Source organism: Gallinula chloropus (genome assembly GCF_964237585.1).
Source record: "Gallinula chloropus genome assembly, chromosome: 15".
NCBI classification, from domain to species: domain Eukaryota; kingdom Metazoa; phylum Chordata; class Aves; order Gruiformes; family Rallidae; genus Gallinula; species Gallinula chloropus.
The window spans coordinates 3,259,228-3,285,174 of NC_140100.1; the positions used below are offsets into that span (position 1 = coordinate 3,259,228).

Consider the following 25,947-nt stretch of genomic DNA (forward strand, 5'->3'; position numbering starts at 1 on the left):
AAGATGACTTTTCTTTTGTCAAGAAGCTCAAACTAAATAACCCAGCCCATGCTGCCTACTTAGTGTGACAAAGCCCAGAGGAGGAGCTTGCCATGCTTTACTGCTGGGTGAGAGAAGCAGCCATCTCACTTAGAAGCGATGGAGCTGTCCCTGGGTGGGCTGCCCTTGCTCCCCAGCCCACTGCCACAGCCAGCACCGGCTGACTCTCCAGCCGCTCTACAGCACTGCTCAGCTCAGTCAGCCTCCAAAGCTTCTGATGGAAAACACCACACTGCCTGTACCCATCCTTTACAGAAGTGTGAGACTCCAAATACTGTACTATGGAGATCACAGTCTTGATGTAAGGAAGCCAAAGAGCTGAAGGGACTCTTCCCCTCCCTGAATGGCTTCCCAGGAGGCTGAGCCCACAGCAGCTCAGGTCTCTCACTTCCAGGACACTCAGGACCTGCTCCTGGCAGTGCCAAGCACAGCACCGATCACTAAGATGCTTTCTTGTGATTTAAAGTAGTGCATTTAGCAAGCAGAGCTGCTAACACCACCAGCCACGTCTAGCCAGCTACTCAAGGCTTTCCAGCCTCATGCACTCCTTTCTTGGGTCAGGTCTGCTCAGCGCTGGAGGTATGTGCTTGGAACTCCAGCCAGCCCAAAGACACAGAAATGCTGGACATCAAACATATTCTTCCTGCTGTTCAAGTCAATTTTGGCTAATTAGGCCCTGAGCCAAAGCCCACATCCTACAAGGATGCTATGCAGGACAGCCACCAGCCAAACCAGCTCCACAGAAGGAGCATACCCCAGGCAGGGATGTCTCCTGCTGCTGGTTGTCCTCTTGGACAAAGCAAAACACCAAGTGTCCCAGAGGGGAGGCAGCAAAGAGGTCGGGGCTGTCCCAGCCTGCTGCATCTTGGGGACCTCATTCACACCCCTGGGTTTTCAATCCAAGCTTGGGGTTGCTGATCACACAGTCCCCACACAGTCCCCACACAGCTTGTGCAGATGCTTCTAAAGAAAAGCGCTTGCCAAGAGCACATATCAAAGTGCTTTGCTGGATGCAACACAGATTGTTTTGCACCCTAATTAACAAGGACCTCAGAAGCCTTCTGTGTTTTGCAGGCCATCTTTGCCTGATGGAGCTCCAAGCCCCATCCTCAGCATGGAGCTGGGGGACACACTCCACAGCCTCACTGCACCAAGCCAAGGGCACAAAGCCACAGGTATTAGGAAGGTGTCACTTATTTGTCCAGCTGCCCTATTATTAGTCAAAGCTGGGCACTTTTAATCACTGGGAACACCAATAAACCCCAGTGCTTCAGCAACCTCCAAGCAGCAGCAGACAATAGTGATGCAGGGCTGTGATTGCAGCATGTGAGGCTGCGCTCCTGGGTGTGCTCATTATCCAATTACATCCAATGTATAGCTGAAAGGAGCTGCAACAGAGACACTCTCTGAACATAATGGAGCCATTAACACCACAGACCCAAGAGCTGGAAAACTAATTAGGAGGGGCAGCTCTACAGGTTCCCATTGCTGCTACTGCACTGGGCACGGCCCTGCAGACCAGCAAAGCTCATTCTGCACTGGATCCCAGCCCTGGTTGCTCCTGGTCCAGCGGTCCAGTCATGAGCAGCTGGTCCCTGCTCTCTGAGTGAGCATCAGCCAGGGACAACGCTGCTGGCTTATTAAATCACATGCAGCCAATGGAAGTCAACCTCATTGAGAGCCAGCCAGGGCTATTCCGTGCACATTTTGTAGATTTTGAGAAATCCAGGGGTTTGGCTGCTAAATTTCAATCCCCTGCCTCCACAGAGGCCACTGCCCAAAGCCTCACTGACTCCCCAGGAACTAATACAGATACTCTCACCAGTCAGATGTTCTCACCAGTCTCCTATCCTACAGCTCTGAGGCTCATCCTGGTGCTTCAGAACTAAGAATGGGTTAAAAATATTGAAACGTGGATCTTTCTCATCTTATTATTATAATTTTTACAGTCTTAGTACCTGGCAGACAGTGCTGGAGGCAGGCCTGTACCGTGCCAAGTGCTGTGAAAAAGCAAAGCCTGGGCACAGCCTGCAGACAGCTCCTGCCCTACGCCACCACAAGCTTTCGTGTTGAAACAGCACCTCGTGGCAGGGATGCTCAGAGGGTGATTGGCGCTGCGTTTCGACACGTCCCCTTTATCGACTTCCATTCTGTGAGCTGTGGACTGGGAGCAGCAGCGTCTCCTACCTGCTGCTGTCACGCAGGGGAGGTCCCAGATGAGACGGAGGGCAGCTCACAGTCAGCTTCAAAGCCGGGGATGCAAATAGACGCGCTCTGTCGGGCTGCCGGCTGTCCGAACAAGTCATTCTAAGTCAAACAAGGCACTTTGCTTAACCAAAGCTAGGCTTTGGGGTTCTTCTTCCCTCCCCTCCCCGGGGTACGAGGCTGTCTTGACAAAGAAAACCCAAACCCTAAGTGAACAGCCTCAGCGAGGGGCCGGAGCCGCTGCCGGGCGGTGCCGCCGCCGCCCGTCGCCGCCGTGGCCGTGCCCGTGCTGCCACCTGCAGGCACCGCGCCCGGCGCTCAGCACCCGCTCCCGGCCGAGCTGCGGGGATCTCCCCGCAACACCGGATCCTGCGCTGTGCCACGCAGCCGGGACGGGAGGAAAGCCCTTGGCAGAGGATCCCCGGGCTTCACTACCCCAAAACCCCTCTACAGCATCCAGCGCCGCCTGCTTAAACCGCCATCCCTGAGCGCAGCTGGGAACCCAGCCGTGAAACCTCTGTCCCCCAGCCAGGTGATGTCCATCTTCAAGCTGGTTTCTGTCCCGCAGCTCAGACCTGATCCCCTTGTGTGGCAGAAACCTCCCCCTCACCCCTTAACCTCTGTGCTCGTTTGGGCTTGGACAATCAGTTGCCGTAGTCCTTCTCCACCCCAAACAGCTTCCAACCCCCCAGCACCTGCTGGAAGGGTGGGTGGGTGAGCAACCGGGCTCCCACTTGCAACCCTAAGGCCCCTAAGCCCAAGCACCACGGTGGTGGGGCTCAGCCCCCCAGGCAGTGCTGCCTCCCTGTAGCTTTGATGGCAATCCACACCCTGCCCACCCCACACTCAAACTGCTGCAGAAAATGCGTAAGGGGCATTTTCCACCAGAAATCTGTTCCAGCAGAAGCCTGCCCACCAGCACAGCCCACAGCCTCCCCACTGGGTCCCTGAAGGAGCCGCAGCTTAAGGGACAATTTTTCAGCATCTGGCCTCTCCCTGCCAAAAACCTGGCAATATCTGAGTCATTATTTGAGGGCTTTGCTTTTTGTGAAGCAAACAGTTGTTGGGGGGCCAGAGATCTCTGTTGACCTACCGTCGAGGAGCCAAAACTAGGAGTCAACCACAGCACCCAGCCTGTGGTCTGCATGGCACATGACTCCTGCATCTCCCAAAGGCTGGGTGCCCACATCTGCTTTGGGTCCCAGCAGACCTTTCCATCTCCTCTCTGAGTTCCAGAGCAAAATCCTGAGCCCCTCACCTGCCCAGAGGGGCAGGAAGGAAGGTAGGGCTCCACACCTCGGCAGCCAGTGCAGTCTCTCCTCTCTCAAAGTGCTCCCACTCCTTCATTAGTGATGCAGCAGAGCTGGAGAGCACAGTACGTTTCCCTGCCTTTCTGGAAAAGCCAACAGATGACATGTTTTCACCAACACCTCCATAAAGGGCCAGAAATAAAACAGTCTTTCAAACCCAGCTGAAAAAAAAAAGACAATCCAGCTGCACAGAAAGGGGCCGGGGGAGTTTCTCCCCTGCCATGGGAACACAGCTTTGGTGCCAGCAGGAGGGTGAGGAGTTCTGTGCCCCATCGGCTTCTGATGGGAGACTGGGTACCAGTCCTGGAGGGAAGGCACCTGGGAAGCAGAACTTCTACCAAAGAGAGTTCTTTGTGATTCACTGAAGCTCTCCTTTGAGGACACACACAACACCACACAAATAACACCCCCCTCCCCCAACTTTTTTCAAATTTTCATTAAAGTTTTCAGTAACTTGGTATTTTTCTTTAAAACATTCCTGACAGCTCTCTTGGCCAAAAAGGCTCCTGGCTCTTCTCTGCACTCCTGGATGACACCTGAGCATTTTCTTACACGTGGCTGAGGTCACCTGTGCCACCCCCTGCCCACCCTTTGACACCTCCACGAGGCATGGGAGCTGCTGTGCCCATCACGGACCAACACTCCCCTCACTCATCCATCAGGCTGGGGGGGCTGGCTCGGGTCACCCCTCCCCTAATCAGAGAAGCAGCAGGAAAGGCTGGTTGGGGAGGGCTGGAGCCCCCCCCTGCTGGGCTTGCACACATTGCAGCTGTCTCTGTCCGGATCCGCTCTGCTGAGCTTGCCCTCCCAAGCAAGGAGGTGTCAGCCCAGAGCAGTGAGACCTCGACAGCCCCACAGCCTTGAATTCTCCCTGGGGAATGAAGTAAGAGGTCCATGAGCACAGCAGGATGCTCTGAGGCCCCATCGCACTGAAGCAAACCTTGCGGATGCCAGGGCATCTCCTGCTGCCAGCCCAGCCACCCTGCAGGGTGCTGGAAACCAGACTTCTCCAGGAGGAGCCAGCCAGTACTGGTGGGCTGATGGAGAAGGAGCCAGTCCTCCTTATCAGTGTCATCAGCCTGGTACCCCCCGGGCCCACTCAGAGGGGTGGCTGACCTTTGCAGCGTGGGCAGGTAGGTGGCATTTTACACCCCACGGTCTTAACTCATCCTGTGAATAACCGTGAACAGCTCGGCAGCCCCCTGCAGAGACCGTAACCGCCTGGAGCTGCCTGGTAACCCAGCGTGGGCAGAAACCTCCTTCCCCGGCTCAGCACTGGGCTCAGCCTTCACGAAACAAAGCCCAGCTCTTCCGCAAGCCGCCTGCCTCGCCTGCCAGAGAGCTCTCCGTGCCTCCTACTCCCTGCCGGCACCCGCACCACGAGACGTCGGTCACCGGCACCCGATGGAGAGAGTCACATCTTCTAGTCTGATCTACCCCACGCAGGGGACAAGAGATTCTGCAAGAGTACAGCTTGTGTTTCGTGACAGGCTCGCAGGTCACGGGGGAAGCAGTGCCTTCAGCAACAAAAAACCTGGTGCCAAAAGCCTTTAGAGACGGGATAATCCTGTTTCCTGCCACAAACCGAGGACGGAGGAGTGCCAGGACAGAGGAAACCGGGATGGGGGATGAGGGTTTTCCCCATGGGTGGCTTTCGGGTCCCTGGGACACTCAGCGCAGGGCAGGGGTCTCTGCTGAGCGCGGCGCTGCCTGGCTGCCTGCCGCCTCCGCGAGATGGCACTGCCAGTCTGCACCTCCCCTGCGGGCTGCCTCCTGCCCACCACCCATCACCGGGGTGGTGGGACCCATGCAGCCCACGGATCCATGCCAGCCCCGCTCTGGGTGCCCTGCAGAGCTGCAGCAGCCTGCCCTGCCAGCACTATGGCGTGCTCCAGCTCTCCAGCAGGGCTGGGAACAGCAAGGAAACTGAAAAACAACGGTTACCTTCACCTGAGGAGCGCAGGGGTGAGGGCTGACATCCCTCTGTGCCCTGTGGGGTACAGCCACACCTCAGGGACAGCCTGCATCAGCAACCCCAAATAGGAAGGCAGCACAGGCCTTTGGTGGAAGAAGCTTGCAAAGCTCTGGTCAGATAAAAGGACAACCAGAAATGCCCACCAGGAGCTGTACAGGCTCAGGTACCATTACAGGCACAGGAAAAACATCGGGAAATAGATGCTCATGACACAGACAGCACAGTACAAACAGCAAGCCTTGTCACACAGCACAGCTGAGTGGAGGAACTATCTGCCACCCCTTCCCAGGATGCTGCGGATGCTAAAGTTTTACATGATTCAAAAAGCAGCTTGACAAGTCTGTAACTGGAACAGCTGTTTAATACAGATATCCCCTGAAGTCCCAGCCAGTGCTTGCCAGAGGGCAGTAGCAGGCCTGGAGAAGGCTCAAAGCTTTGTCCTGCTTTGCCAGGTGCCTGCCCCTGGCCACTCAGATGCTGGGCACTGAGCTGGCCTGGACCACTCAGACACTGGGCACTGCACTCCCTGGACATGCCACGACTGGCACTGCCATTGGCATGGCACACACCAGCAGCAAGGGGCATGTGTAGGGCTCATATCTGGGTTGCACACCTACCTACAACGGTGAGCACATCCTTCTCGATGTCAGCCCTGATGTATATCCGACCCCGACGCTCAGTGTGGTCCGTCCCACACAGGCTGGGGACGTTCATCACACAGCGCTTGTGCACGTTCATCATACAGGCTGCAGGACGGAGAGAAAGAAAGGGATGCTCAGCACTCCTGTCACTTGTCCTAAATGGGGATGTTTGTGAGGGATTCTGGAATAAACATGCAGCAAATGGACTTTCAAACACAGCTGGAGACTCTGGCAGAGCCCTGCCTGGAAACGGGGACTTGCAACCACCAGTGGTTCTGGGTCTTGCCTACAGAGATTACAGGGTTTTCATCCCTTACCCTAATTACTTGAGTTTTTCTGATTTACCAAACTTTTGTTGTGCACCTTATGTTGTATACACCTACATACACGTACACATGTATACGTTTTTATACCTGTATATTAAATATATATAAAATTAGAGTGAAATTAATTTCCACTTGGTCACATTTTAAAGGCAATAATGAATCCAGCGTTCCTACAACAGTCAGCAAGCTGCTGTATTTAGGAGAAAGGCAGCACATGGTGAGCAGCAGAGTGTGCTGCTCCCCGCCGACAGCGAGCGCCTGTAAGCACACGCTGTGTATTCACAGTCCTTCTAAACAGGACTGCGCAAGATTAACTTGGAGAGCTGAACCCTCTTCTCCATCCTCTCCTTGTTCTTCCATCCCCCCGTTTCCCCCTCTCCGTGCGGTAACCCCCCCGTGTTCTCGTGTGCCCGGGGCTGTGCAGAGCAGGCGCTGTGCGGGCTGTGTCCCCGCAGCAGCCACCGCCGCGGCCGCAGGGTGTCAGTCGGGGCCGGCGCTGCACAGCCGAGGACTCAGATGATGCTGCAAAGGGAGGGAGGGATGCTGCAAGGGGGGGCTGGGTGCGGGGGAAATTCTGCAACGGGGATTGGGAAGATGCTGCAAGGGGGGGGACCGGGGAGAGGAGGATGCTGCAAGGGGGTTGAGGGAGATGCTGGGACGAGGGAGATGCTGCAAGGGGGGACTGGTGTGTGCTGCAAGGGGAGGATGCTGCAAGGCTTGGGAGGGGGTGGGGGGTGTGGAATTCTTCAATAGGGACAGTGGATGCTGCAAGGGAGGACCAGGGTGGGGGATAATGCTGTAAGGAGGGACCAGGGTCAGGAGAAAGATGCTGCAAGGGGCACCCAGCTAGGATCCCCCAGCCAGATGCCTTTCCCTCCCCTCACCCTGCAGCACTCACAGGGGCTCCCCACAAGGAACAAGGTGCCCACTTGTGCCCAGCCCCTTGGACCCCAGCAGTGTGTTCCACACCAGTGGCAGAGGGGACAGGCTCTCAGCCACAGCTCAAGCAGGCTGGGACCCCCTGCAAGGACCTTGGGATGCCAGAGCCCCCCCCCCCCCCCCCCCCGCAACCCTGCAACCACAGCCATCAGTTACGTCACTTACTGTCACATTTCATCCCTTGGTGAATGAGCCCGTACAGCAACGACCCACAGTGGTCACAGAAGGTGGGGCTGGAGTACGTGTGGATTTTAAATTTGTGTTTGCTCCGGGGATCCTAGGAGGAAAATAAAAGATAAAGATTATAAACTTGCATCAAATATTGGCAAGGCACCACCACGCTCTGCATGTCACACAGCCAGCTGGCTTCAGAGGTGCCAGTAATGGACTTCAGTCAACTGCCACCGACCGATGTGGACCTCTTCCAACAGTCACCAAGATCCAGCTTTATTACTCTTTCTGTGTGTTGCCATAACAATGAGAAAGCAATGCATTGGCTTGTCTGGGGATTTATTGTTTTTAAATAACTTGGTCTTAGCATAGAAACCACCAGGTGAAATTAGTACATGAAAACCAACATAAGGGCTGGACACTGCTCAACTTCCACATCAACCCAGTGTGGGGTAAAGCAGAAAAAACCCCACCCATGATTTCCATCTATATTAAGACTACACAGCAAACATCTTTGTGCTCTGGTGCAAACCCCTCCCCAGCACGCTCCTAGGGAATCAAGCTGCTTAGGGGTATATTTCAGTATTCTGAGCTTTCTTAGAACCACCTGCAGATCTTTCTGCAACGGCAAAGCACGCAAACCTAGGGGAGTCTGCTTTATCCCAGGCACTGTTTGTAGTCTTGCACGGGCACCTTGCAAACAGGGCTCCCAGGATCCAGCAAGAGCCTACAGAAGTGAAAGCCAAACAAATTCAAATGTGAAACAACTTCTTAACAGGGAGAATGGATCAATCACTTGGGCACACGCTCCAAGGATTTGGTATTTCTTGCTGTCTTCCATGGAAAACAAGACAGTTCTGGAAGCCCCGATCAAATTGCAGGTATTGAGCTTAATGCAAAGGAACTTTAAGACAACTCAGAGTTATGCAGGAGACAGGACTGAGCAAGAGAATGTGCCCAGCTGTCCCCAAAGCAGCACGGACAGCACTGGTTTCAGTTGCTGTGGTTACTGGAGAAGCTGGGGCAGCAAACACAGAGCCCCAGTAGCAGCCTGACTCTCACTACCCTGTCCTGGGAGCTGGAGAAACCTCAGTGCCAGTGATGGGACCATGCGGGGGCCAAGGCCGATGCTGATCCCGATCCCAGGGTAGGCAGCACTGATCCCGTAAGGAGCACCCAGAGCAGCACGGCTTGGCAGAGGAGGGTGCTGGGGCAACCTGCCCAGGCACACAGGCAAGGGGGAAGATGATGGCAAGTGGCAGCAGGCTTAATTTCATCTCAGGTTAATTGTTCAGGGGTTAGGGATGAGGCATAGCTCCTGGCTCGGTCATTTGAGCTGCCTGGCTTTTTAATCGCCTGGAAGGGTGCCCAGGCAGCAGGAAAGACGCCTTTTCAGGGCACTGTAAGCTAAGTAAATAAATAAAGAGCAGAGTCAGAACCAAGCTATAACACAGCTGCCAATACATTACCTCCACCTGAAATTAATTCTCCTATTGCTATTACGCTGAAGCTTCCAGTTGCCTTCATCCCTGATGTCATGTGTTCCTTCACAGCATCACCGATAACTAGAGTGACACCAGAAGGGTAGACAAGTAACAGAGCTGGAGGAGTGGGTGGAATTTCCTGTGCCATGAAAGCTTGGGGCAGGCAGACAACAGGCTGCTGGGGCTTGAGCCAGGTGGCTGATGGTGAGAGCGATGCTGCAGGCAGGGCAACACTGCCCAAAGCACGGATGGACACCAAGAGAAACCCACACACCTTCTAAAGAGGCTTACAGGTTTAGTCCGATCCCTCCACCGGACATGCTGTAAACCCTTAAACAACTTGCCCTGCTTGATTTTATAACCTGAGCTCTGTTTGTACAGCAGCTCTGGATCATCTCCGTAAGCAGCTTTGCCTGTACAACAACAAGCTCTTTAATTGGCATGAACCAACTCCCTGGACCTCCCAGGGACCTTCCCTGGCAGCTGGATGCCCAGGCACAGGGGCAGTGCCCACAAGCCCACCAGTACACATGGGGAAACAACCTGTGCTGACTCCCTGGAGATGAAAAGGAAATAAAGACCTTTCTTTTGCCACCATCCCAGGAGAAAGGAGGTCTCTGCCCAACCAGTTGGACACTGAATGGTGCATCCAACAGAGCCCCCCCACCCAAACACAGCACCCATGCCCTCCCAGCTGCACCACACTGCGGAAGAGGGCAATCCCAAGGATGCTCAGACATGCCCAGCACCGCTGACCCTCCATCTGCAGCAGCACCAAGGCATTGGCAGAGCACAGGGTGAGCTCCTGCAGAAGGCACGTGCCAGTCAAACCCCAGCATGTGACACGGGGAGGAATCGCCCCCGAGTGCTCCAGTTTCTGTGTTCCCTTCTAGAAACAGATATTCCTGTTTAGGCAAATTAAAGCTTTAGTCATTCATAAAAAAACACAAGCTCAATGCGAAATGAGACAATTTCCACTTCATGCGAAGGATTTTTAATTCCCACTGGGAGTTCAAAAAAAAAAAGCCAGAGCTAGAAAAGCAAAGCATCCACCAAGCAGCACTGCAGCAGCAGGAGCATGCCAGCACGGGTTTCCAAACTGCTCCCTCCACATCCCAGCCCCACGAGTGGGGACCCTGCACTCAGGGGGAGCTGGATCCCCCGCGGGGGCATTTCAAGCCTCACCTTCTGCTCCCACCCCAGAGGGGCTGTTTTGGGAAAATCCAGCACCCAGAGTGACAGAGCTTAGTGGGTGCGAGGGCGACAGAGGCAGCTGGGTGTGGGCAGGCAGAGCTGCACAGGGCCCATTTCACCTTGACCGCTGCTTTAGAAGGTGCCAGAAACTGGCAATTCTGGGTATCATTTCCGAACAAGGCTGAAGTCGTTCTACAAAGAGACTATTTTTGTGCTGCAGAGACAGGGATGACGAGATCACTGCATATGCAGATGCTGAGAGACTTAAAACAAGAATGGGTAAAAAGAAGTTTGCCAAGAAAAGGAAAGGCGCTCCTCCTCCGCCGCCCTACCAGCACAGAGCTGTCCCTGAAGAACAGGGCAGAAAAAGCTTTCTTTGAAGCAGAACTGAAGAACACCATCAGGGGTGAGTTACTGCACTGAAGGGGTCTGACCTTTCTAATCAGCCCCACCACAGATTCACCATCCTCTGAGAGGAGGGGTGCGCACGCTCCGGGGATGTGAGCCGAGCCATGGGGGTCAAAGCGTGAGCCAGGGAAGGAGAGGAGCAGCTCTTGGCTTTAGCCTGGTACCCTGCAAGCACCAACCCACTGGAGGCAGCCAGCTTCTGCTTCTCAACTTGACAGCAGAGGTTTCTGGTCTGAAACAAGCCCGTCAGGCAATAGCACATCCCTGATTTCCTGTATCCTGACTTGCAGAGCAAAGCTCCCAGACCTGGTTCCCCCTCAGCACCACACACCCCTCAGCAGGCACAGGCACCTGTGGGTCTGTGGGCCAGGGTGGCCAGGCCAACGGCAGCCTGAGCCCTCCTGCTCTCCCAGGAACACAACTGATTGATGAGTAATCAACTCGAGGCCTTCAAGGCGCTCAGAGCACAGCCTGTCCAGACCCTTACTCAGGCTCAGCAACCACCTGTGCCTTCCTTCAAGGTCATACCCACCACTGAGCTCACTGAATGGCCACCCCAGCGTGACATGTTGCTTTCCCTCTGCACCCCAACGGCACGGCGGATGCAGGGACCACCACGTACCGATCACACACAGGCAGGCAGCTGGTGGCATCGATCAGATTGACAGCTTCCCAACTGCTCACAGCACCCAGGAGCCTGTTTGCTCTCTTGCAGCAGTCCAGCAAGATGGCACTGGGCTGGGCCTCGGCAGGCAGCAGCATCCCACGGCACGAGGGCAGAGCAGGATGAGCAGCACAGCCACTGGCGAGCAAAGGCGTTTTGCTTCAGCCATTTCTCATGCAAAATCCGTGCCCTGGAAAGGGCAGGAGCTCTGCTGCACCCAGAGTTGTAAGCACTGTGTTAGATGCTGTCTGGGCTTTTATTTACTTCTGCACTAAATTCAGCTTTGCCTGGCTCAGAGGGAGCGCAGGCATCACCTCTCCTGGGCCACACAGGAGGTGGGAGGCAGAGGAAGGACCAGACCCTTCCTCTGGCCCAGTGGTTTGAGCCATAAACCATTTCTAAAACACATCCAGCTCTCTAGAATACATCACACATGAAGGGCACTTTGGTTTCCTCTGTGGGTCCCATCACCCCCTCACAGAGCACCACACCATGTGCCCTTCAGCAGAGCCCATCCACCCTGCTCTCCCTGGGGCAGTGGGCTGCCCAGACCAACATCCATGGCTGATGCCATTTTATTCCTTCATGCTGTCAAAATTTCCTGGACTCCACAAAACAGCCTCAGAGGTTTGAGGCAAGATTATGCAGTCCTGCTTTCCCCTCCTCACTGCAGAGAAAGCTTTAAATTATCTCTTCTGAAGAATTAACAAAGTTCATGCAAAGAGACTATTTTAATGTGAATTTCATAGCAAATTAAGCAGCGTAGAGCAGAGCAAATAGAAGATGGTGACAGCTTACTGCCTGCACCTAGTGAAACCCAGACAGTGGAAGTAAAACCAAAAACCTCACACTTTGTTCCCTCATTTTCCCTGGGGAAAACCCCTCCGGGTAGAGAGGGAACAATTCACAGCAGAGACAGAAGTGGCCAAACAGTGACTCTAAAGGTGACACTGGAGAGAAAAGCCTGTTGTTCCCTCCAGGGAATCACAGAATCACAGACTGGTCTGGGTTGGAAAAGACCTTAAATATCACCTAGTTCCAACCCCATGCCATGGGCAGGGACATGCTCTAAAGTTTGTATGAGGTTGGGTCAGGTATGTGAATGAGACAGCTCTGGGCAGCATCCTCTTACTGCTCAATGTCTTGTTACTCACACCAGGAGGTGGTGGGCGATGATCTCAGCAGCCACCAGAGACAGGGACCTCCTGCTTTGGGCAAGAACTGGCTTTCAGCAGAGCTTGTCTGCCCTGAACCTGTTTGGGACCTGCAGCAGGGAACTGTTGCCCTGGGGATGCACCTCCCGCATCTTCCCATCTGCTTGTACAGGGCTGGAAAAACACCTTTGGTGTGACACAGCTCCAAATCCCAGCAAAACCCAAGCAAGGAAGTTAAGGAACAACTGAACAAGAGCGATGGATCTTTGTTTCAAAGCAGAGAGCAGTGATAAACCACATGGAAAGAAGGTTACATGTAGAAGGAAAGCACAGGTCCTGTTCAAGACAAGATGGCAAAGTTTTGGGGCATCTATTCTACCAACGCCATGACCCCTCAGAAGCCCACGTCAGCATGCCACACTGCAAGGATAATTTGACACTGCTGCACCAGTAAGTTATACTGAAACTATTTTTCTATCAGTTACAGCATTACAGCCACAGACTACCTCATACAGAGCAGAGCCTGAGGGCACAGTGGTGCTGGCAGCAAGATGCAGGCAGGTCCTCTGCCTGGGCAGCTCAGCAGTCCCTGAGCACAGTCAGCAACGCACCAGCAGTTAACATGTCTGCGGGCACGAGCACCGTGGCTTGGGCTGCTTCCATGTCAAACACAGAGCCACAGATAAAACCTGCCCTTGACAGCTTTCCTTGACAGCTTCCAGCAAGTTAATACATTTTTATTGACAAAAGATCTCATCCACTAGTCAGGCAACTGCAGAGGGATATGGATGACAGTTATTCTTCTCTCGCTGCTGCCAACACCAAATAAAATACACTCCCTTATCGAGCAGCAAAAAAATAAAAAGCCAAACTCAGCTTTTTTTCCCAAGCAGCGTTAGCATCTCAACATCATTTGGAGATGTTTGTTATCTTTCACGTGCCTTGAGAGTCACTTTATTACAGCGTAAGCTCTCCAGGAGAACAGGGCTCCCAGGGCACTTTCCCTGCACTCTGCAGCCTCTGGGTTGCCCAAAGCAGCACTGAGACCCTGAAACCCCTCCTGTCTGCAGGATGCTGCGTGCCTAGACACCCTCCAACAGTGCCACCCGGGTGGGCACAGGCTGCACCACCCACCCCATGGGGCCTCCCGACAGCCATGCTCTGCACAAGCCCAACTCAGACCCAGTCACGTCATCTCCAGAGCGGCAGGCAGGGCACAGACCCAACTGCCCTCTCCAATCCTCTCTGCCAACCAGGGCAGCTGCAATCTTAACAGGCCTAACCAGACACACGTGTGCCAAGAGAATGAGAGAAGAGCTTTTCAATTACAGGGCTGAAGACGTGTGTGGGCTGGCAGGGGAAAGAGTTGGGCTCCAGCAGAGCCAGGGAAGCACCAGAAGGTGCTGGGAGGGGGCGAGGCAGATACATCTTCATCCCATGGGAACTGTCACGGGCTGCCCGCGCCGGCAGGAGCAGGGAACATGTGCCCTCATGCCAGGGGCAGATGGCATACCCTGAGAGCTGGAGAAGTTAATTAGCAAGACAAAAGCAAGCAGCAAGTTGCAGCAAGGCTGTGAAGATCTGCTGAGGCATCAGACCTGAGGCATCCCAGTGAGGAGAGATCAGGGTCCCTTCTTTCTAAGGCAGAGCCTGTCCAAAGGGTGCTTGGTACCTTCAGGTACTGGCCTGACCAGCACATCTGGCTGCACAGCACACCTCCACCCTCCAACAGGCAGTGCCTGCTGATAAATCCATGATGCTATCTCTCTGCAGAGGGACCCAGAAAGGAGAAACCTGACAGTGTTGCTAATCTTCAGGTAGCACAGGTGGCATCCTCCTTTGGTGTGGTGCCAGAGCATCACTGCTACCTGTTGTCAGCCCCCTCGTGCCCAAACGCTCCAGGGAATAAACCAAACTTGGGCAAGCAGAGACACCCTTTTCACACCCTGCTTAGGATCTGGGGATGCTGTGTGTGAAGGGCTAACGACCACACTGTGAAGACAGCTTCTGACACTAACACTACCAGTATGACCCACACCCCGTGAAGTTCCCCTCATGCTCTGAAAGAGAGCAGCAGCAATACTTTCATCAGTGCAAACACAACTCTGGAGCTTTTTCAAGAAAGGAGGAGCCCAAGCCAAAGATGAAATGATTCTGCCTCCAGCAAACAAGACACGGAGAGACCGAAGGCGCCGTGGTGACAGCATCACAGGAACCCTCTCCCAACACTGCAAATGGCAGAAAAATTAAATGCAGAATGAAAATGAAGCTACATTGGCCTGTTACCTTCCTACAGCAACTCTGACAGCTATTAATGCATCCTGATTAGATGACCTTTAACAAGATAATGCAAAGAAGGTCATTTTAATGATTATTTTGTCTACAATTTAAATAATTATGCATTCTACTAATAGCTCCGACTATAATTAGGTTTGCCAACTGCATTACATTACACATGCCTGACTTCAGCTCCTGAAGACCTTGCCACATTTCAGAAAACTTCAGCTTGACCAGCCATGCCAGCTCTGGCTCCTGGCAGCAGGAGAGCACAGGAGTGTCAGAGGTGTAAGGAGAAACAGCAGGGATCACCGCTGGCGTCGGTGGGTTTGGGGTTGGGATCTTCTCCACAAGAGCTCACCGGTTTTAACTTTGGGAATGGAGGGGAGAGACCCCAGTCTGGGAGCACATCTGTGTGAGAGCCAGGGTGAAGCTAGGACCTTTTGGAGGATGCACACCCTGGCAGCCATGGAAGCCTGGCCTGGCCGTGCAGCACAGGTAGAGAGCAGAGCCCACACCACCAGCACGGCTGAGCTCAGCAGAGCACGTGTCTGGACCAAGTCAGAGAAGTAAACTGTAAAAATGCCAAAGCCAGCCCAGTGCTGTGTAACAGACACCCCATCCTCAGCGGTGTGGCTGCCCAAAACAGAGCCCCACCAGCACATCCCCAGCCATCAAAAAAATAATCCTGCCACGACCTAAGAACAAACTAGCATGAAAGGAGCCCTGGTGTCTTCCATGCTGGCATTTATAGCTCCAGCTTCCTTCTCTACTGCAAGAAGCAATTAATTTCTTGTTTTAACTCAGAGGCCCTATCATCACTGTATAATTAGTCCTCCTTGCCTCCATGGAAGATTGATACTCTGTGAGCTCTGCAAGGTTAAACACACACACACAGGCGCTCGCTCTCTCCTCGAGGAGGTTCACACACAACCAGATCAAACAGAAAACTGCTCCAGAGCAGGACTAGTCAACGGTAACGGAGAGACTTTGACATTTCACTGCTCCCCAGTTGTTCAGTTATGCTCCAAAACGTGTTAAATGCCAGCCTCCCCCCAGGGTTATCAGCTCAGCACATGCACGAGCCACCATCCCAGAAGGTACTTAAGCACATACTTAAATTTAAACAGAAGAGTAATTTCCAGAAGAGAATTACAATTTAAGTAACCAGTGTTACTCAGGTGCTTACAATTAAGCACCCATATATACCACCAGCAATTTACAGGATGCATGATGTTTTTCTCCTTGATTCCCACGTAACTATAGAGCATTAAAAGATGCAGAGATCAAGGAGCAAAGTTAGAATTATTTTTTTTCCTTTTCATTTTTTTTCTCCCTTCCTGGGCTCCATGACTAGTGTGCTAAAATAGAGCAGCTCTGGGGATGAGAACCAGCAGCCAGCTGGCATTAAAAACTCCAGCCCAGGCTGGGATCTGGCTGGAACTGCAGCATCTTTCATTCGCATCCCCAGCCAGAGCAGCCTCTTCCAGCCACCGCTCTGCACTGCCCCTGCAGATGCCATCTCACTGAACGCCTCTCTTCCTTCTCCAGCTCAGAGGAAAATCATCACGTGGCCCAGCTAACGACCAACACTCTGCAAGGTTTAAACAAATGCAATCAATTCAACTCATTCTTCCAGCAAGATTTCCTTGGGTATTAATATTTGTGAAAGGAAAGACCAGATTGCTGCACCGACTGGATAAAAAAAAAAGGCGTAGCTATAATCATTACAACCTAGATGCTTCCCATGCCTGACATAATTATAGGTCGCTCTGGATTCGTGCCATGGTTATTAGCAGCGACAGAGAGGAGGAAAACTCGGAGCTTTGCATCACTTCAAAATGAAGCCCCTGTCCTCGGCTCGTTCCTGAAGTAAGCAGGGTATTACTGGTTGGTGAAACTGCTTTCTGTCTCCTGATTCAAAGCTTGTTAAGGATTATATTGCTGCGAGAAGCCTGACTGCCAGTGCAGAAGGGACAAGTTTGCCCTCCATGCACCCCCCCCAGTTATGCCCTGGCTGTCCAGGGGTACAAACTAGAGGGTCTCGCAGAGGGCTGGGGCTCAGCACCCAAAACTGCAGCTACAAAGGGCCATTTTTGCTCCCTGCTTTCAGTCCCAAGCATCTGAATCCCTCTCTTTGTTTTCAGAAATAACATATTAAAAATTAACTAACACCAACTGGGCAGCTTTTACCCGTCTGCTCGATGAGCCGCAGCAGCAACTCTCCCCCAGCAGTAAGAGCAGGCAATGGAGAATCTGACCAGGGCCTTTATGTGTGCCCCAGTATCAAGTGGCACCTCTTAAAAACATGAGAGATTAGAGTTAATTTAGACCTCCCCCTTCTCAGGCAGAGGCTGCCCACAGTAACCTGCAGCCGCAGGGTGGGAGAGGACACGTGTGGTCCAGGGCCAAGGGTCCTGGAGTAACACCAGGATGTCTTCCTGGTCCTCCTGTCCTCCTTGCTCACCCTTGAACAGAGCTGGCAGGGAGAAAAAGAAAAGCACTGCATCCACCTTCAGCCAAAACTCTGCACAGAAACAGGAGAAACATCTCCCCAGTACCTGCTGCCTTTCCTGCCTGCTGCGAGCTGCTATCCAGATGATGAGCAAGGATGAGAAAAGCAGCGCCTGGGCAGGCAGGCTGCCCAATGCCTGAGCAAAGCTCCAGAGGTGGCATCTGGATCACAGCCGTCCCTGCTCTCCCACTGCCAAACCTCATTTTCCTTCAGCAAGGTTAAGTGGTTTCAGCATTTCCATCTCCCTCTGCCCCGCTGGCACCTTCCTGCTGGTTTTGTACCCAACCAGGAGAGGGTTTCCAGCTCTGCCACCAGAGAGGTGCCTGCAGCACTCACCCAGACACCCCGGGGCCACACAGAGCCATGGGGACAGCAGCCCCTTGCCCACAGACATCACCTCATCTGGGTATTTTTGGCTACATGACACAGACCTCTCCAGCCCGGATTAGGTCTGCCAGGCACTAGGCTTGCAAGTGGGGTTTGCTGCTGCTTTTATCACGTGTTTCAGATGACAGAGAAGAGAGGGGAGAAAGCGTGTCAGAGTACACACATGGCCAGAAGGAATCTCCCAGCGTGACATTACTTAGCAGCAAAGGTCACTGTCAAACCTCCAGCACCGCTGGCTACGTGACAGAGGCAGCTTGACACACGCCTGGCAGCACCGGGCAAGCAGCGCCGGTACCAAGGGCTCTGCCACACTACCCACACCCTGAGCTCTGCTGCTGTGTGGAGTGACCTGGACACATTCATGCAAGTCTGTTAGAGAGGAGTTTGGCCATCCAGGCAAGCTAAGGGAAGGGCAGAAAGTGGATGTCTATCATCCTCACCTCTCTTCCCCGTGCCGTCTCCAGCTCTCCTCACCCTGTTACAGCAGGTATGCACTGTGCAGGGGTGGCAGCAAAGGCAGTGAGGGGAATTGCCCTGATAGTCTGCTGGAACAGACCATGTGGAGGTGTATCCTGGTTTCAGCTGGGATAGAGTTAAATCGTCTTCCTAGTAACTGATGCAGTGCTGCATCTGGGATTCAGGATGAGAGCAATGTCGATAACATGCTGATGTTTTCAGTTGTTGCCCAGCAATCAAGGACTTTTCAGCTTCTCATCCTGTCTTGCCAATGAGAAGGTGAGGGGCACCCAAGCAGCTGGGAGAGGATACAGCCAGGACAGCTGACCCCAACTGCCCAAAGGGATATTCCATACCATATGATGTCATGGTCTGTATAAAAGTGGGGGTGGCTGGAAGCCAGTGTGGCTCAGAAAGAAGCCAAGCATCAGTTCCCAGGGGTGAGCAATTGCTCTGAGCATCACTTGATTTGTATATTCTTGTATCCCCATGATTATTATTCTTTTCCTTGCCTGTCCCATTAACCTGTCTTTATCTCAAGCCACAAGTTTCACATTTTTCTTTTCGATTCTCACCCCCATCCCACTGGGCTGGGGGAACAAGCAGAGAGCTGTGTGGTGGTTGTAGCTGCCTGCCAGGCTGAACTACAGCACTGCATCAGTCTCTCTTGGGTTGGCATCTCCTCTGCATTTCCTTTTCCCCTCCACTAGTTAATTTTTAAGGTTCGGTAATTACCAATACACTGCAATTAGCAGTAGCCTCTATTGAGAGGAAAGCCTTCAGTGAGGAAAGAGATAGTCACGCAGAGTGCCCAGGGATGGGGGGGATTTAAAAAAACCCCATGTAATACCTTGACTAATTGTCTGTTGGGAAGTGGAAATAAAGCCAGGCTTACTGAACTGTGCACAAGCCAAGTCTGAAAGCAGCTGCTCCCAGGGCAGCATCCCAGCAGCACACTGGAGCGGGACCTCAGCCACTGCAGCACTGACCTGGGGGAGCCAGAAGACACCTACCAGGGTACCTCAGTCTGTGGGAAACAGCCAAAAGCTTCACCATCAGCTCGTTAGAATTAACACTCTGCCAGGCACGTGCTCTGGAGGTGGAGGAGCACTGTCAGGTAGGCTTCAGCACACTGGAGGGCTGCAAGTACACGTGCCCTGAGAAATCCAACATCAGGATCAAACCAGGATTTCACACAGGCAGGTCCCTCCACAGGTCACAGACCAAGCTGGGCACAGGCATAAAGCCAGCACTTTGTAGAGCCAGAGCAACGACCAAGTTCAAGGGCAGCTCTGGGGATGTGGGATGTCAGTACCATCCAACACGGTCCAGTCCCCTGCATGGGGTCCCTGGCAGCAGGAGCTGCCCAGCAAATTCCTTAGGACCAGAGCCCAGACAGGTCTCAGATCCAAACCACAGCTGTCCCACCACTCACACAGGAGGAGAAATCAGACAATCAGGCACCAGCCTGCCCTCTGGTTTGGCTGGGACATGAACACAGTTCTGGGGAAGGATGCAGGATCTCTGTGACCCACGCTCAGCCCTTCCCCGCCACATTCCCCTGCAGTCTCTCCCTGCGGCATCTGCCCGAGGAGCACAGGCAGCCCCTGCACACAGCTCCCTGCCCAACACAATACCCAAAGGGGCTGACCCCCAGCTCTGCCCCGCTCCAAGCTGTCACGGGCCCCTCCCTGCCAGCCTCACCCCCATCCCTAAAAATCTCCCATTGATCACCACCACGGCACTCAGCCCCATTCCAGGCAGGGCGACTGACAACGTGTGTTGAGCCTCCACCTTCCGCTGCCTGTTACACCGCCTGCTCCCACCGGTTCTATTTTTAAGGGTGAGAGTTGTGGTGCACTGCCGTTTCCCCAATTCGAGCTCTTTTCTCCTCGCAGTTCCCCAAATTAGCCAGTTTCCACGGTAAAACACAAGAACTGCCAGACAGACCTGAAAGGCGCTGGCAGAACTGCACCCAGCAGCCAAAGCCAGCTCTGCTCCACTGCTCCAGCTCTCCCACTCGCCCCCGAAAGCCCGGGGATTCACCAGGAAATTAAGTCCTTGTGAAAATAGGGATGGGGATTTAGTGGGCATTTGCAGGGGTGGGGTGTCGTGGGGAGGTTCTGGCTTTTAAATACTGTTTCAGATATTGTTTTGCAGAAGTCATGCATAAACTGGTGTTTTCCCAGTAATTTTGTTGTCCTTGGTGATGCTGCCCAGTCAGTTCTGAGTTTCCTGGGGGGGCTGGAGGATTCACAGCAACACTGACCACACAGATCGCAAGCCAGCAAGCACAGTTGCCAGTTTGGGCTTTCTTCCTTGAGAAAACCAAGCACATGTCCTGATTTAATTAAACCTGATACAAAACAAGACTTGGAAAAACCTTTTAGGCAAGAACTGCCCCGGGGTGAGGAGCGGGGATGCTGCAGGCTGAGAGCCCCGACTCCAGGTAACTCTGAACAACCGCAGGGCAACACAGGACCAACGCTGAAATAATGATGCAGGACAGCAATGGCTTTGGAAAAAGTAATGAACTGAGGAGGAACAAGGACAGGAACGTTCCCTGAGGCTAACTATAGTCTAGCGACATGATAGGCATCTGCTAAATGACAGATCATTCTTTTGGGTATTTCCCTTAGGGCAAAAGGAATTGATCAAGACATTGAACCAGCTAAGAGAAGGGTTATCTCCAGCTCAGGGCACACTTGCCAGAGTCTGCTGCTGGAAGATTAAAACAGGTTTTATGGACTTGGTGCTTCACGTGTGTTAATGAACCCCAAATCTAAAACCTCAGTTCAGGCAGCAGAGCCTGGAAACAGCATGTTACTGATGGGGAAACTGAGGCTGCAACTCAGGGGCAAAAGGGAGACTCAGCCCCAAATGGAAACATCTCTGCGGTCTCATACGTTCTCCCTGCTCTGCTGAGAGCACGTTATCGGATGATTTGGAAGTGGTTCTCATGTCTCAAAAATACACAAGATCCCACACATCCCACACAACTACGAGCAACAGCGAATTAGAGACGCCCATGACAAAAGGGTGCACAAGTGTCGTCAGCCAAGAGAGGTGGAAAAGCACCACTGCGACACATGGTGACCCACTGAGCTCTGTGCTGTGCCTCCACTCGAGCTGCCGGGGCAGGAGCAGGTACTTACATCCGAGGCAGGGCCTTTGTCAGCACCGGGGCAGGAGAAGGTAACGAACTCATGGCACCGCTTGTGCACGACGAAGCAGCAAACTGCAAGGAGAAGAGAGAGAGGCAGGGTAAGTGGCTGGCACCACGCGAGCCCAGAGCTTACAAAAGCAAGAGCTATTAATAGCCAATTTCTGAGAAGATGCTATTTCTATTTAAGTGAACCTGTGGCAGATTTTTAAACCTTATTGGATATTGTCAACTGGACCAGGCTTTCCAGTAAAACCGAGCTGAAGCAAAACGTGGAGTGAACGTCAAAAGAAGGCTGAGAACCCTTATGTTCGCTTCGAGCTCAGTCACTCACTGCATATGCTCTGAGGTCACCACCGTGTATAAAAAGAGGGAGAATCTGGCATTTGTGGGTATCTGAGCTGAAAAGTGCATGTGTCCAAAAATGGAAGATTGTACCGATGGGAACAGGTGGGCAATCTTCCTCCCACAGCTCTGCTTTTCTTCGGCAACTCCACAGCCTTCGTTTGCCAGACCAGAAGACACGTACGTCTTCCTCTCCTCACGCACACATGTCGATGACAAAAATCACCCTTCTGGGAACAGCACAGGAATATTAATCCCAACATGCCACTACCCAGACTTTTGAGCATAAGTATCCAGAGCTAAATCCACATCCTTAAAACCACCGAACCCTTATAGCACATGCTAATCTGAAGCTGCCAGCAGTATTTTTGCAGTCTGTGTGATCAAAGTGCTGTAGTCTAAGGCTAATTTTTGCCCTAAATGCCACATAAGCACCTTACTTTCAGGGATAGACCTTAAAAAAGCAACTTGGGACAGCAGATAACTTCAACTTACGGACCAGGTCCTTCCCCAAGGGTGTCAGCCCACCTCACCCTGCAGCTGGAGGCAGCACTACCGCTTTGGGACCACCTTGCGCTCCACATCACCTCCTCCCGGGTGCCAGCCCCAGCAGGTCCAACCTCTCTCTGCACTGCATCCATACTGTGCCTCATCACCACATCTGCACCACAACCCATCCTGAGGGATGGGATCTCAGCACTGAGGTGCCACCCCCCCACAAAGGGAGCTCATTCAGGAACAGCACCGAGGGAATGAGTGCCAATTCTCTTTTCTCAAGAGCCTGTAGCCACACAAAATGAAAGAGCAACTGGAAGATGAGACGCAGCCCACCAGCTTTCAGAGAAACCGAGCACATAAATTGAGCAGTGCAAAAACAAAGCAGGTTTCAGTTGCATCAATATTGGACCTTTCCTAAGGAACAAGGAAAAAGCAAGTGATGTTTGCCATTAAACTCACAATCCCCTTATTGTGCCCTGCCACCTCCAGCTTGAAATCCATTTTCCTTTTTACATTTTTCATTGTCGGGGAGAAAAAAAAAAACCCCAAACCCAGAAGGTTTGAGAGGCACAACAGCTGCCAAGAACTCTCTCCTCGTAGGACCTCTACAATTCTATTAGTACAGATTCGTCCTGAAGTGTGTGTACAAACTCAATAAGGCTCCACAACGCTGGAGTGCAGGTGCTGTCGGGAGGCTGAACGCTGATGCCAACATCGAGGCTGCAGTGAAAGGTTCCCAGTGGAGCCAGAATGATTTCAGTTCAACACAAGAAACAAGATTGCTGCTGGGCTGAATGTCCTAATGCCATTCCTCCATGCCGTACATAAAAAGGCTGATGGATGCAAACCTGATGCTGAAGAGTAGGTACAAGAAGGAAAAGCAGGTCCTTTAGTGCTTTCCCAGCTCCTGAGAAGCTTTTGCACTTTGTGGACAGTTCTATTTGTTCCTGGTTGGGGAAAACAGCCTTCCTGCCTTTGGAGTGACAGAAACTGGAGAAGGAAAAAAGCAGGAGCTGTGCGTGCTGGACTTCCCACCCATGACGGCTGACCCACCAGCCACAGCAGGCACAGGAGAGCATCTGGTTCTATTTTGCACAGCATGAACTGTGTGCTAACAGCACCTGCCCTCCCACCCCTCACCTGACACTAAGCATCCCCAGGCTCTGCCCATCCTGGAGCCTTCCTCTGGCTGGATGCATTCAGTGAGCCCACAGCACCTGGATCAGGCTCTGCTCTACCAGGCTTTGGAGAGCAAAGACAAAGACATCACCACACAAAAGCCAACGGACCTGCCTCTTCCATTCCACCACCACAACCTGCCTGGCATTCCCACAGATGCCCTCACCAAGCTCTTCCCATCTCCCAAGGACCCCTTCCAACACGGTGGGCTGTGTTTGCTGAGCTGGCCCCTGCAGCAGTGCTGTGGAAAGCCCTTCTGAACACAGGGCAGCTATGGCAGCAGCACCCATCTGGCTGAGCCCACCCCACCTTGGCACCGCTGGGCATGCTGACAAATTTCCTGCCATTCAGGAGCAGGCAGAGGAAAGCAGCCACCCCAAACATGGCTACCAGCACACGGACCGCCCACGGTATGATGGGGATTATAAAAAAAAGGTTAGTTTCTGTCCCTTGTAGCAGCTTCACCACCTCAGCTATTTCCATGTGCGCTCGCCGCTTCACTTTCCACACGCGCCTCCCCTGAGCAGGGCAAGGCACACTGTCAGCTTGGCTGTATATGAAGTCAGAAATCTGACCTTTCTATTTTTGCTCTCACAGACAGCCATGGTGCTGCGCTCCTGGATCCCCCCTGCACCAGAAGACTGGGGCCCTGCTCTGTTCGTGCATTCACAGGGATTTATCACTCCCCAGGCTCTGCGTTGCGCAGCCAGGAGACGTGGCACGGCAGCAGAGCTGTGGGTTTCAGATGCATCTGATTTAAAAATAAAAATAAAAACCAAAATCTTAAGTTCTGTTGCGCAAAAGAACCTGCAGCGGCTCTCTGCTTGCAATGCATTTCATTTGACAGGCAGAACTTGGGCAGTAAGGAGGAACAAAAAGAGAATTTGAAGCAGCAAGGAAAAGGAGAACACGGAGCCAAGTGATTGATCCTCACAGATGTGTGAGGGGATGACTGGAGCAAGCAAAGCCCGTGTGTGTGTGTGTATCAACCCTGGGCGAGCCGCTCGCTCCTGCCCCTCCAAGGACCCCCTGAAAGCACACCATGCTCTTCTTACATCTCCACTTGCACAAACAGAAGAGGCGAAACGCCTGTTTCCAGTGGCAAGAGAGACTAGGAAGCCAACATCCAAGAAAGTCAAAACCATCCCAGATTTTTACTGCAGCCTCTCCCCCATATCCTTTTAAGGTTTCATTGATGATTTTAATAATTAAGGCGACATTAAGTACATAGGCACATGGTAATACCTCCTGCCCTTAGAGGAAAGAGCTAAGGAATAAGCTAGAAACACAGTATTTTCAAGTGGAAAAATGACTGCCACGCATTCCATACATCCACGTTACAGTTCAATTAAGCAGATGATGTCCAAGTCACTGGAAGCCACCCTTGTGGTGTATGAATACTAAGCAAGAGTAGCAGGTTCTCCAGCAATCAACGCTGATGTAGAATGTAAGGACAATCCACTGGAAAAATGGGGAAGTGTTCAGACTTCCTGATGCATCCCAAGCAAACCAGAGGCTTTGTGTTGATTGCTTTGCACACCACGCTCCAGAGGAAGTGCCACAAGCCTTGGACTGATCCATTCAAACACTTCACACATGCAGAGGTGACCAGCCAGCCCATGCAAAGAAACTGTCTGATAGAATTAATGGGGTACAGGAGCTTACACCACTGATCCTGCCATAACACCTCAACACGTGTCCTACCCAACAGACACAAGAAGATTTGATAGATCTTTCCTCCCATGACTGATCCGGTCCATCACACAGGGGATGTCGTTGGCTTTTCACCCTGCCAAGCAGGAGCCAGGCTCTGGCTCTCCCAACCGCAGCACCACGAGGCAGCTGGGTCCCTGTCTGCTGCCGTGACACTCCTGCTTTCATCACACTTCAGGGGTTTAAGCCTCTATCTTTGTCAGTTTAGAAACTACAGGACAAGCAGCAGCTTTCACAGGACGCTGATCAGACAGCGATTTGTAAATCATATTACGTGGATAATAATGTTACCAAATCCTGCTACTGAGATACAAACATCCCAAGTCACTTATGTACAACAAAAATGAAACATTAACCTTTACCGCTTGTTATAGTGTAATACAAGGATGCCAACCAGCCCTAAATTCTTCCTTAGATGTATCTCCATCGCAGGCATCTGGGGAGACATCTCTGTCTTGGGGATAAGCAGAGGCTGCAAAACCCAAGATGAGAGAGAGCCCCAGAGCTCAGGGACTCCACAGACTTATAAAAATTGCTAAAATGCACATTTCTAATAGCAGCTCCAGCAGTTTCTCTGATCTGGGGAGACTCTGTGCCAAAGCATCAGGGCAGCATCACACATTACCACTCCTTGTGATCCAGACACAGTTGCAGGAAGAAAGGTCTGCTAGAAGGTTGGTTTTCAGAGCTAAGAAAACACAATGGTGACGAGGCAAACCCTAAGAACTAGCCTTATTTTGAAGCACAAAAAGAGAGAACAGGTTAACAGTGTTGCTTAAATACATACATACATGCACACACACTCCCCAAAGGCTTCTTGGCCTAATCAACTGCTCAAAAATCCTCAAGAAAAACCATAAAGCACTTTCCCAAATTGATCACAGAACCTGCCAACTAGAAAAAA

At 52.5% G+C, this 25,947-nt stretch overlaps 1 protein-coding gene across 2 annotated transcripts in view; it reads right to left on the reverse strand.

Annotated features, from left to right (window-relative positions):
- PRKCB (protein kinase C beta) overlaps positions 1-25,947 on the reverse strand; it is a gene marked incomplete at both ends in the record, with an annotated part of 125,803 nt that overhangs the window by 54,494 nt on the left and 45,362 nt on the right. For both annotated transcript variants that reach the window (XM_084271228.1, XM_084271227.1), the window contains 3 exons: positions 6,147-6,275; positions 7,601-7,712; positions 21,301-21,383. In XM_084271228.1, the coding sequence (XP_084127354.1) occupies positions 6,147-6,275; positions 7,601-7,712; positions 21,301-21,383 (324 nt within the window). The remainder of the gene's footprint in view (positions 1-6,146; positions 6,276-7,600; positions 7,713-21,300; positions 21,384-25,947) is intronic.